The sequence below is a fragment of the Chelonoidis abingdonii genome, chromosome 8 (assembly GCF_003597395.2).
Source record: "Chelonoidis abingdonii isolate Lonesome George chromosome 8, CheloAbing_2.0, whole genome shotgun sequence".
Lineage (NCBI taxonomy): Eukaryota > Metazoa > Chordata > Testudines > Testudinidae > Chelonoidis > Chelonoidis abingdonii.
Window position 1 is genome coordinate 23,119,338 of NC_133776.1, and position 13,486 is coordinate 23,132,823.

Here is a 13,486-nt window from a genome sequence, read left to right on the forward strand (position 1 = left end):
AAATCTTCATCAAGGCTAGGCCATACTTAAAATGAAGTGACATCAGCATCTCTTATTGTTGAAACTAAAAGCCAGGGTATTATTTGTTACAGTTGCAATAGAATACAAGCAAAATGTTGTTCTTTAGCTTCATACTTTCTAAAATCTGTTCCAAATAAAATAGACATTAAGACATTAACCAGGAGATGTTTTTTTCTAACACTGTAATAACTTTGTGTCTAGCAATGATAATTTTTGTTTGCTGCTTTAAGATATTTGCTGAACGCTGATGAAAAGAATAGCTATGAAAATCTGCTATACAACAGTAATTAAAGGAAACACCTTTGAAACACAAAGTGGGGGTCTTACAACCAGGTTCTACTGGGCAAAGAAAACATCTCCTTCTCTCTTTTAGTATTAGCAATACCATTTACACTGAGAAATGCTGTTACTTGTCCTCATGCTCTAAAGTCAAAGTGCAGGCATCCAATTTCCAGTAGCCTGAGGCCCTGTATATTCAAACCACACCCCAAGGCAAGGTACCAAATGACAAGCATATTGTAACTGTTGCCACATACTTTAGCTTGGACTGGTAGGTTAAAGTATGCAATCCTTCTTGGCTAAGGTACAGATTTAAATGCTTGGGTTCCAGTTCTTGCTATACCTCAAAATAAAGCAAGCAGGGAAACACCCTTCAAAAAGAGAGACCCCCTCCAGGGCCATATTGGGAAGTGTACTAGATCAGTGGTTCTCAATCAGAAGTCTGGCAGGTCCCACGAGCAGGTTTAGGGGTGCCACCAAGCAGGACCAGCATTAGACTCATTGGGGCCCAGAGTAGAAAGCGGAAACCCCACTGTATGGGGCTGAAGCCCAGGGCCCTGAGCCCCACCCTGCCACCTGAGGCTGAAGCCTGAGCAACTTAGCTTTACAGGGGCCCCGGCAACTGTTTGACTTGCTACCCACTAATGCCAGCTCTGGCTTTTATATGCAGAAAACCAGTTATTGTGGCACAGATGGGCCATGCAGTTTTTATAGCATGTTATGGGGGCCTCAGAAAGAAAAGGGTTGAGAACCCATGTACTAGATGGCTTAAGGCTCCTGCTTATGTGTATTCCACCCGCTCCTGATGCCACCCACGTTGTCTGCCTTTCCTGTATCCAGCCAAGTGTCTGTCTGATAAGAAACAGGAAGTGCCACTGAGCCCCACCAAAATCTCAGAATTCACAATACATTACAAATGGTCACTGAGTCACTAGCTTGATCTGTTCAACAGACACACACCCCGGCTCCTTGATCCAAGCCAGGGGCGGGCAGGTCACAGTCAAGCAATTCCTTCCACAGCTGAACAAAGGAGAGGCTACAGAAAGACAGAAATTCTTTGCAGATCTGCAAGAAAGGGGACAGATCTAGATTCACACACAATGAAGCTTCTTACTAGCAATAATGTTGCGTTCAATAAGCTGCCCTCCTAGGTTGGAAGGATGAAAAAAACCCGTCACAATTAAAGGGCAACAGCGATTTCCCCAATTACCATCTATGGCAATGCTCCACATGGATCTCTGCGAGAGAGATGTGACTCACTGCCTAGTAACATGCCTTGTCACCATAAGTAATTCCCTTTACTCCAACTCGCCCTCCCTCGCTCCCGCCCCAAAGCCACAGACCTTGCAGATAACGGGGACCAACTTACTGAGGTGTAGTTTGTTTTCTGGCTCTGGTTTCGTACCTCCTGTTCCTGAAACTGTAACCCTGCCAGGTGTTTCTCCAGAGCCTCCCAGTCCATAGTCGGGAGCTGGGGCTCCTGCTCTTGCAGCCAAATGACCCCCGTGGAGCTGTCCAAAGGGTGCCCAGGGGCGACCTCCCCTCCACCGCGGAGCCTCCCTACAGCCGGCTGGGCTTTCTGGGCATGGGCTTTACGCCCTCCTGCCCCGCGGTGTCCCGTCCTGCGGCTGGGGGGCACCACGTTGCCGTTCTGCCGGAGGTCCTGGGGCGGGGGGTTGCCGTTGGGGGCGGGGGGCGGCATGGTGCTGGAGGCGCTGGTGCTTCTCACATCCTTCAGCTCCTCCGCCAAACTCCTTCGCCTGGCAGCCTTGGCATCGCAGCCGGCGGTGCAGAGCCCGTCCTCCTCCCACGCGGCAGTGCCCTTCCTGCCGTACCCCAGGTAATCCTCCTCCTCCTCCTCCGAGTCCTCCAGGGCCGCCAAGTCCAGGCTGCTGGGGGAGGGGGAGGATTTGCACTCCGAGCAAGGGGTGACTTTGCTGGAGCTGGACTCGGAGCTGGAGCGGCTGCTGCACGCGTCGCTTCCTAAATCCATCCCATCCTCGCGGTAATCCTGAGGGGGAGAGAAGGAAACACGCAGCGGATTAAAGAGCAGGAACCAGCCGCCTCCTGTCCGGCCGCCGCCGCCCGCGGGAAGCGCATCGCCTCCGGGCACAGAAAGCCCAGCCACGGATATGCCTCCCCAGCTAGCGCCGCGTCCAGATTTGCAAGGGGGGGGCTGCTCTAGGGGCTCTCACCTCCCCCCCTCCACCCTCAGGCCAGGGGCTTCCCTGACTCTCCCAAAGTTTCCTGCCACCTCCCCCGCGCTCCGGCTGGAGGAAGCATCTGCGCCCATCCTCCGCCCGCTTTGGGGGAGCGGGTCTCGTGTCCCCCCCTACCCCGGACCCTGGCGCTCACCCCCGGGAGGGGAGGGGCAGACGCCGACGCCTTCGTTAGGGCTCCATGGTGTGGTCAGGAGGCGGCTGGCCCCATAGCTCAGCCACTGTCTCCTCTGGCTGCAGCGGCGGCGGCGGCAACGTCCCGGCTGCAGCGTCCAGCTGCTGAGCCGGGGACCCGCCGACAGCGCAGCTAAACCGGGGGTGCGGGAGGGAGCTCGGCCGGCAGCCGTGGCATGAAGTCCCGTCCCCACGCTGCCGGCGTAAGAAGCAACTGGGAGGCTGGTGCTCACACCGCCCCCTGCGGTACAACCGGGCAAGACGCAGCGCTGCAGCTCAGGCGGGGACTGGGGGGCGGGAGCCCTTGTGTGGAACGGCCAGGGCTGTTTCTCCTCTGACTGCTCCTTCCCAGGCAAGCCCGTGAGGGCTGCACCCTCTAACAATGTGCACACAAGAAGCTGGCCCGGCAACAATAAGCTGCACTCAGGTAAGGCACGGTCACAAATTGCCCCGTTTTTTGTGGGAAGAGAAACATATTGTGATTCTATGAACTTTGGAGCAGCTTCTGATAAATGGGCTGTGAGCTGGCAGGAATCCAACCACCCCTTCAGCTCTCATTCATTTACTTTCTTTTTCGGGCCCTCCAGCATGCACAGTTTGAACTGCCTGCAGCCATGAAATTAAGCCTATTATTACAAAAGCCACACAAAAAGAGTTTATAGCAAATGAAGACTAAGGCCATATAATACCAGTATCTACACGTAGCAACCAGTGCAAGTAGCTCAGCACACGTTGCAATCATACCTCTGTCTCAGACGTACAAGGTTTCTTTGAATAATTTTAAAGAATGTTTTGGAGCAATTAATGCCTGACTTATATAGCAGCCTGCAATAATGTAACACACAAGCTGTACCTTAGTGCACCCAGCTAAGCAGTATCATATTATTCTCTTCAACTCTCTTGGCTTTTTAACTAAGATTAAGTAGAGAAAGCCGGGTTCAGAATCAGACTTGGGTTCTAGGCCCAGCTCAGCTAGAGGTTCACTACCCAGTCTACTTCCCCAGCTGGGACTCAGTTTCACTGCTTACCCTCCTCTGTTACTTTGAGTTCTGTGAGTGAAGAGTGCTCAAGAACACAATAAATTTAGTACAAATATAGTAACAGTTTAGTGGTTGATACCTTCTCCCAGAGGACTATATTCTGTTCAGGGGGACAGTAAGGTTCCTGTTCACTGTACAAGGCATATCCATATTGTAAAATGTCCCTCCCACTGTAAAAATAAAGGCTAAAATGTCAAAAGTGCTTAAGTCACGTAGTAGCCTAAATCCTATATACAAAATCACCTAAAAATAGTCGGGTGCCAGTCCCACTGAAAATCAAAATAAAATAGGCTATATTGTGAAGATTCTTTATTTTGATTCACACAAATTAACTAAAACACAAACCTACCTCCTTTCATGAATTCTAGGCACCTTGCCAATGTTTTGTGGAAAAGACAATAGCACAAGAATAAATCCAGCAGATAATTCAGCCCCCACACTACTAATACTCCTGAAATGAAGTATTTATTTCAAACTCTTCCCAAAAAGATATCCAACACAGGCAACTCAACTGAATCAAAAGCCTGAATTAATAGATGGGCTTAGCAGTATGCCCCAGAATGCCCAGACTCAAACTACTTACAGATCAAGGGAACTACAGCTAGGATACCTCTGCTGATCTCAGCTGCACCTGAATCACAAGAGCTGTAGTACCTCAGGTAATCAAGTAACAAACACCTTAAATTCATAGGTCAAATCCAACACCTTAAACTTCACCAGAAACCAATAGCTGACAGGTACAGAATCTGGTATATGTTTGTGACAGTTGTGGAACTGCTATGTTATAATCTAAGAATAGTGAGTGTAATACACCTTTACCTCGATATAACGCTGTCCTTGGGAGCCAAAAAAATCTTTCTGTGTTATAGGTGAAACTGTGTTTTATTGAACTTGCTTTGATCCACCGGAGTGCACAGCTCTGCCCCCCCCAGAGCACTGCTTTATCGCGTTATATCCAAATTTGTGTTATATCGGGTAGCATTATATCGAGGTAGCGGTGTCGTTTTATGAACATTGTATGTAAGCTGCTCAGTGAGGGGAAGTTACTGTAACTGTAGCAGGTTATTAGAATTTCCTGTGTGACTGTACTGATGTTAACTTATATTGAGGACAGCGGAATGTTTATTATATACCTGTAATGGGGTCAGCGCATGAAAACAACACAATGGGTTCCCAGAAAAGAACATCCAGGAACACACTTGAAAGACCACAGGGCAAGCTGTTAGGAGACAGCATCCTTAAAACTGTCTCCAAAAAGTTGCAAGCCGTGGTTTGCCAAAACTCAGATCCTGGAGATCATAAACACACCAAACAGTTAAAAAGTGCTTCTCAGGAGAAGGCAGTAGGGAGGAGGCTTTTGAGAGAAGCAGTCCAGGGAGACAGGTTGATCGAGGGAGAGACTTTGAGGAGAAAGTCTGGGGGAGCTGAGCCTTCGCAGATCCAGCAAATGGTAAGACTTAGGGGAAAGCACATGTGTGTATAGTCTGGTTTATTATTTTGAACATGTGTTTTCTCTGAAATATTTTGTTCTAATAAATTTAATAAAAGCCTTTGTTTTAAGAAGAACATTTGGTCACTGGTCATTGCTCCCAAAGAGAACAGAATTGCTCCTGCTGAAGTAATCACAGTTGATCACAGAGGCCTGCAGCCAGGGCCTGATCAGAGCTGGAGAATCATGTGATTCCACTCTGAGCCAGGTGACAGCTTGAGGGGTGTAACCTGAGAAGGGGTGCACTTTATGACACCAGGTGGGATCAGCGGTATGAACACTAACCATGACAGTGTTCATGAAGAGATGCCTTGCTCAATAAATGGGCTGCTGTATTCTCCACTACCTTTAGCTAAGAGGTCGGCAACCTTTGGCATGCAGCCCGCCAGGGTAAGCACCCTGGCAGGCCAGGCCGGTTTGTTTACCTGCTGCGTCTGCAGGTTTGGCCGATCACGGCTCTCACTGGCTGCGGTTTGCTGTCCCAGGCCAATAGAGGTGGCAGGAAGCAGCACGGGCTGAGGGATGTGCTTGCCACCACTTCCTGCCACCCCCATTGGCCTGGGATGGCGAACCACAGCCAGTGGGAGCCGCAATTGGCGGAACCTGCAGACGCGGCGGGTAAACAAACCGGCCCGGCCCACCAGGGTGCTTACCCTGGCGAGCCGTGTGTCAAAGGTTGCCGACCCCTGCTATAGCCTATAAGTGATCTTGTATGCAACATAGACATTGGTCCTGGTAGCAAGGTCTGCCTCAAAAAGAAATGACTACAACCTCTGACAAGATGCAAAATGAAAACACCTGCATTACTCAGTGCTGCTATATGATCATCTAACAGCAGCAAAGGATCCAACATTAAGTTGGGAATACTGGTGACAAATGGCAGACAATGGGGCTGATATCTTCTCTGTCCATACTATCACTCTAATCTAATCCAGTTTTAATCAACTGCTCCAGTCTGAACCAAACACTGGGGAAGATGCTGAACTGCACCATCTGGGTGAAATAATAGAAAAAAGTTAGGTGTTGTCAGCATACTGAAGGCATTTCAGTTCATGTCTCCTCATTAACCATCCAATGGCCCCATACATACATTGAATAAAAGATAAAATATACTCTGCAGAAACCCTACATGAGTCTGCTTTTAGAGCAGAATAGCAATATCCAACCCCAGATGGATTTTTCCAAAAGAAAAGATGCTCCATCTACTTATAATCTGATCTATCCATGAGTCAGTAATACAGCATAATTAACAATGTCAAAGGTGGATGACAGATTTAGAATTTCAGATTGGATACCTGATCTTTCATCCATTGCCACAAAGAGGTCATTGACCAATGCCATCTCTGTACAAGATTGAACTGCGACACCTAGATACTGTGAATGTTTTGTCAAAATCTTCTAGGTAAAGCTGATAAATGGAAAGACAAACCCAAACAATAGCCTCAAAAAAAGCAACCACCACTTCTCTCTCTATTTAGTCTTAAATTTTGGATCTTAATTATGTGTATTCAAATATGGATTGTTAACTACTTAATGACTCAATGGTATATTCCCCCTCATACACACAAACTCACCCCTATATTAAAAGAACATTATTAAGTTGCAAAGTCAAACACTCAAAATTAAGAAATGCCAGAATTAAGGTTGTCAATTGGAACCTTATTCTGCCCCCTTGTGCATATGCATAATGATACCATCTCTGATCACAGCATCACACAGTATTTTTGGAACCCTGCCTCATTCAGTAATATCCTCTGTGTGGACCACCACAAGAGGAGGATGACACACACATTTTGGGTATGGCTACACTGGCACTTTACAGCGCTGCAACTTTCGCGCTCAGGGGTGTGAAAAAACACCCCCCTGAGCGCTGCAAGATACAGCGCTTTAAAGTCTCAGTGTAATCAGTGCCGCAGCGCTGCACGCTACACCCTTAGAGGATGTGGTTTACATGCAGCGCTGGGAGAGCTCTCCCCCAGCGCTGGCGCTCCAACCACACTCACACTTCAAAGCGCTGCTGCGGCAGCGCTTTGAAATTTCAAGTATAGCCATACCCTTTGCCAGCGAGTTTCACAGATATTTGCTGATAGAGAAATGGCAAGACTCAGGAATTCCATTCCAGGATCTGGAAAAGAGTGTGCTCCAGTGGGCAAACCCTCTGACTATTCCTTCCAAACTTAAACCCTTCTGCCCCACCCCCTACAACCTGTCCCTGTTCCTCTCGTGTCTCTTCTCCACCCTTGTCTCTTTGTCTCAGTCTCATTCTTTTTGTCTAGCCAGTCCCAGTCTCCACTAGTTGGGGTTCTCATCTCAGTCCATTTTCTTGCTGGGCAAGTGCTAGTCTCCCACTGTGAGCTCCCTAAGTCCCAGTCTCCTTATCCAACCAGTCCCAGTTCCCCCTCCTCTTGGCTCTTCAGCTAATCTGTCTCCCCCATCCCTGTCTCCCAGTCTCCTTTTCCAGCTGCCCCCGCCTTCCCTCCTTACCCTGGCTCACATTCCCAGACTCCTTTCCTAGCTTGTACCAGTCATTTTTCCTTCCCTCTTTTTTAATTTCTAAGAACCCATAATATAAAATCCCTAAACACAACTAACACCAACACCAGCAAAACGGACAAGCACACAGGAGAGTTTGATACTCGGTAGCCTAATATGAAAACTAAGACACTAAGCTCCTATTTATAACCTTTAATTTAGGTTTAACAGCTATATTATTCAAACAGTTATAGAATTTAACACACGTATTAAATTAATAACATATACTTGGTGGACTTTTAAAAATGCCTTTTTATAAAAAAACTTAAAAATGATGCATAGTAAGAAAAAGTTGGGATTTTTTAAATCCAGGATAACATCTCTGCAGGGTTTGCCATTGGTTTGATGGCAGACTCAGACTGCCTGTAGTTTGAAGGATTAGATTTAACTGTAATTATAATGCTACTAGTGGTCAGCACCAATTGCACACTGGAGGATGTAAATAGGTAAATCCATATAATTAACAGTTTTACCAACTCTCTCTAATTAATCTATTTTTTTAAAAACTAGAGTAACTAATTGCTGGTAGTTCTAGAAATAACTCTTAAAAGGCTAATAAATTTTATTATATTCTAATTGAAGCCAACTGTAACATGCAAATTTGCTGGCTCCAAAAGTAGCATTAAAAGGATTTTTGTATACTGTTCATTTAATTAATATTCTTAATATCACCCCTAGCTGCACCTTCAAAATTACATTTGCAAAAATATAGTAACTGACCATGCTATACTTCAGACTTTGCTTTATCATGTTTTGGGTAATGATGGTTATTGTAATACAGCAAAGGATTCCACACTCAGCGAGGTTGTAGGAAACATTTCTTACAAAGCCTAGGGATTTTTCAGTGTAGAAAGCTGTATAGTGTCCTTAAATTTGATCTATTATTCAATTTTAATTAGATTAGGCATGCACCTCTTAATGAGTAATACTAATATATTAATGACAAATAAGTACATTAATACAAAATTAAGGACACATATTTAATGTCACAAAATTTCAGAAATGCGAACATTAAGATTCCAACAGCCGTAGTTGTGGTGCATATGCTTTGAGTTGCATGGTATTAGGACACACAATAATACATATTTAAGCACAAAATGAGAAATAAGAAAAATATATGCAAGGTGGTTAACATTGCTGATAGATTCTTAAAATTAAAGTCAGCAAATGCAGAAGTTAACTATGCAACTTTAACATGTGCACTAAATTTCCTAGGGTTTTTGTTTATTCATTTAAACAGGGTAAAGAAAAAGGGAAAGAACTAAAAGGAAAAGTCAGCAGTAATCCAGCTCACATGGCTTATAAACTCTTTGCTATACAGCTATTCATCTTGAGGAGATTAGAGGCTCTATCTGGGGATCTTATAAGTGCCTTAAAGAAAAAAACACAGATGTACACACTTAGGCCTTGATCCTGCAAACACTTATGTAGGTGCAGTATTTTATGCACGTGACTTGTCTGATTTAAGGCATGTGCATAAAGTGTACTCGCAGATGTGCAGCAAATCTATATGTAAATGTGCACCTGTAGATTAATTCATATTCTACTGAGCATGCTCCGTATACAGTATTCAAACTATCATAATAAACATGTTTAGACAATCAAAAAACCCCAAGTGCAGTAAGAATGATTTATATTAATCTTCAAATGTTATCTATATTTTTCTTAGCACTGCCTCCCCGCCCCCTCAAAAAAATAAAGTTTTTTTCAGTGGGGAAAGTATCTTTCCTCCTCCTTTCCCATAACTTAAAAAAGCCAAAAAGTGTTGCTTAAACCTTCCGGAAGAAATTTTTTTTAATCAATCTGTGACACTGTGCGGTCTATATGGTTTTATAAAAATTTAATAAGTGAATATAATGTAACAGATATGCTTCATGGAAAAGATCTCTTGTAAGGTATCATTACAAAGTTTATAATCTACCGAGTGTGATCATCCTGTTTGTATAAATGCACCACTTGTATCTGAAACTAGAAATATGAAATATAACTCTGAGGGCCTATTGTAATTATGTAAAGTGTGGGCCATTATTGGTGGTTTGGAATCTTGATGACTCCCATTAACTAGGACCATTGTCTGCAAATGGCTGTGTTTTACCTGTAAGTCTTCCTGTATACGTGTGTGCTGACAAGTGGGTAATGAACTCTTGCAGTGACAGATGATCACATCACCTGAACTGGAATCCATCTTTAACCTGTAAAAGCAGCAGAGAATCCTGTGGCACCTTATAGACTAACAGACATTTTGGAGCATGAGTTTTCGTGGGTGAATACCCACTTCGTCAGGTGCACGTAGTGGAAATTTCCAGGGGCAGGTATATCTTTAACCTGGTGTCTTTCCATTGAGAAAGAGGGAGTGGGAATTCAGAAAGGGACAAAAGGATTCCCGCCTTATGCAAAAGATATATAAAGGGGTGGAAGAGAACAAAGAGGGGGAAGCGCCATCATGAAGAATCCCTTAGCTACCACCAAAGCTGGAACAAGAGCTGTACCAAGGGAAAGAATTGTGCCCAAGCCTGGAAGGTGTCCAGTCTGAGGAAAAAAAACTTACTGAAGCATCTCGGAGGGTGAGATTGTCTGTATTCAGTTTGATTAGACATAGATTTGCATGTTTTATTTTTTTTTGCTTGGTGACTTACTTTGTTCTGTGTGTTACTACTTAGAACTATTTAAATCCTATTTTCTGTATTTAATAAAATCACTTTTTACTTATTAACTCAGAATATGTATTAATACCTAGGAGAGCAAACAACTGTCCATCTCTGTGTGTTATAGAGGGCAAACAATTTATGAGTTTACCTTGCATAAGCTTTATACAGGGTAAAATGGATTTTTTGGGGGTTAGTCCTCATTGGGAGTTGGGCATCTGAGTGCTAAAGACAAGCACACCTCTGTGAGCTGTTTTCAGGTAAACCTGAAGCTTTGGAGCAGGTAATTCAGACCTTGAGTCTGTGTTGGAACAGATGGGAGTCTGGCTCAGCAAGACAGGGTGCTGGAGTCCTGAGCTGGCAGGGAAAACAGGAACAGAGGTAGTCTTGGCACATCAGTTGGCAGCTCCCAAGGGGGTTTCTGTGATCCAACCCATCACACAATCATCTTCAGTTAGAGACCTAACATGGTGATTTTTCTGCCACTGAAGCAAATGTTTTGGAAAGTTGAGTTTGTGAGAGCAGAAAGTTGTAATGGAAAGTGTTTTGAAATGTTAGCAGACCATGATATAGAAGCAGAGTTCAATAAAATGTGGACAAAGGAGTGGATAGTGGAATGCTGTTGCATGAACAGCAAGCATAAAATGCAATTCAAATACAGGAATACCACATGCGGGGCTGTAAAGGGTTATGTGCTGTCTCTACTCTTATTCAGTGTGTGTGCTATTAGCAGAGTCAGCAAGCAGATACCAGAAAGGCATTCTCCAGAAGGGCTTCAGTGTTGGATTTGTCTCCCTAGGTCCAAAATATCCCAAATATGTTGACCTTCTGAATATGCTACAAAGCCTGTCTCTTTTAGTAGACATTTGGGAATGCTTTTGTTTGGAATCTGAGGGGTAGAATGACTTTATTCAGAACTATGTTCTTGTAGACTGATTAGCAGTAGAGATATGCTGTTTTTTTGGTCCACGTTGATTTTAATACACCTGGACTCCATTTTTAATTGAAGACCAGGGCTCCTGGAGCCTTGGAGAGGTTTTACTTTTATGATTGTTTAATTATAATAAATAAATTACTCTGTAGTGAAAATTTTAAGTCATTTTGGGGATATCATGCTGTAATTACATGATAATCTTTGTCTTTTCGTAGTAGGCAAACATGGCTACGGAGATGAACAGTCAGAAAAAGACTGAAGTGTTTAAAATCAATCTTAGACCATTTATTCTAAGAAACAGATTATTCCTACTATGCAGCAAACAAGAATATTCAGAGAAGGTCTCACTCTTCTTTTTTTTTTTTTTTTTTAAGTTCTCAGTATCATTTGGCAAGGAGAGAGGGTTAAGATGAATGACCATGTTTTATTGGTTAATAAAAATGAGAACTGTTGAAAGTTTTTAAAGTGAATTATAATTCCAGGGCATAGTCACTGGGGAGGGTGGGAAGAGTATGATGAGTGGATATATACATATTGGTGATGACTTCTGCTGGGATTTTCAGAAAGCCTAAGGGAATTAAGTGTCAAAATCCCTTAGGCTCTGCCACAGCTCCACCAGTATAACTGGCAGAACCCTCTGGCGTAGATGCAGCATATGCCAAAAGAAGAAGGAAGTTCTGTGGGTGTAGTGAACAGTGCCTCCCTGAATGAGGTGAACTAGGCCAACAGAAGCTTTCTGTTGCATCTACACTGGGAGTTTTGCTGGCATAGCTATAGTGATTAGCAGTGTGTGGGTTTTGTTTTTTCACATCCCTGACTGACAACTATCCTGACAAAACATTGCAGTGTAGAGCTTGCCTAAGACATGTCTGAAATTCTTAGCCTGCATTGGTATTTGTGAGGGGATAGGGTCTGGTGGTTTTAACTGGCTTTAATTCTTCTCCTGTGGTATAGTTTAACACTATCATCACCTTAAGCAACAAGTACCAGTTTAAATAAAGCAAAGTTGCAGTATGGTTGATTATGCACTGATAGACAAAGATTGCATAAAAAGAATCTTAAAAAAATCATTACACATAGTGAGAGACTATAAATAAGACTTTCTACAACTGGGTATAATAACACTGTTCTACAGTGAGAATTCCTATACTGCGGGGAACATTTAATTAACAATACAGTGCTTGTCTTATAATCCATAGAGATGGCATGATAAAAGTTAGACCTTTTATTCTTCTGCAGTAGATGACATTACTTAGTGGCCACATTCAGTTGTGATAATGTCCATTTCAGATAAAATAGCATTATAGGAGGTACAGCAAGGGCTCAATTCAAGAAAAGGATTCTGTGCGGGGTTTTGGAGTTGTGCTCCGGCTTCGCTCCAGCTCCATGCAAAAACCTGCAGCTCTACTGCTCCAGAGCTGCTCTGCGCTCCAGCTCTGGGCTCCGCTCCAAAGCCCTGACTGTGGATACAGCCATATGAAGCTTAAGAGGTCCTTTAGTGGTATGTCTCAGCATGAAGGCTTATATGGACTCTCTTCAGATCCACATTTCAGGTGCTCTGTAGCTGCTAAGTAGCTAACATTCAGTGCCATCCTGTCTTTCACCCAGCCCCACAGACACGGAGGGCAAACTGGACTCTCCAGCATGACATCAGGAGAAGGGAACACCACTGGGAAATTCCTTCCCTCACTGGCATAGGAATGAGCATAAATCAAGAAGACAGGGAAAAAAGGAAGAGGAAAACTGATCCCATGCACACTTCAGAAAAGTGACAGACCTGTTTGGCATACACTTCAAATTAGAAGTGTAACTTGTAACTAAACAACACTTGTATAAGGACTTGGTAAAATGAACAGTAGTTCAGCTCTTGGGTCATTTTCAAGTTTTCAAGCTCCATTCCTCAGGTTAGAAGAAATAACTGCCCTGTTTCAGAGGTCAAGCAAAGAGACATTTAGGTCAATTCATTAGTGCAGACAAATAAAAGCAAGATCCAGATATGGGTTATGACCCCCCCCCTTCTACTCTCCCCAAAACAAAAAAATAGTCATGTCTATGGAACACTATCTTCTCCATATAACATAAGTCTTTCATATTAAAAGAAAGGTTCTTCTGTACCTGGTATATTTCTTCCACAACTAAGTAAATGCTTACAT

General features: G+C 43.9%; 1 protein-coding gene across 1 annotated transcript in view; it reads right to left on the reverse strand.

Annotated features, from left to right (window-relative positions):
- Window positions 1–916: 916 nt before the first annotated feature.
- The window catches only part of IQCJ (IQ motif containing J), a gene marked incomplete at its 5' end in the record, with an annotated part of 272,628 nt that continues 260,058 nt past the window's right edge, over window positions 917–13,486 (reverse strand). The window contains one exon of the mRNA XM_032764825.2: window positions 917–2,311. Within this exon, the coding sequence (XP_032620716.2) occupies window positions 1,580–2,311 (732 nt within the window). The remainder of the gene's footprint in view (window positions 2,312–13,486) is intronic.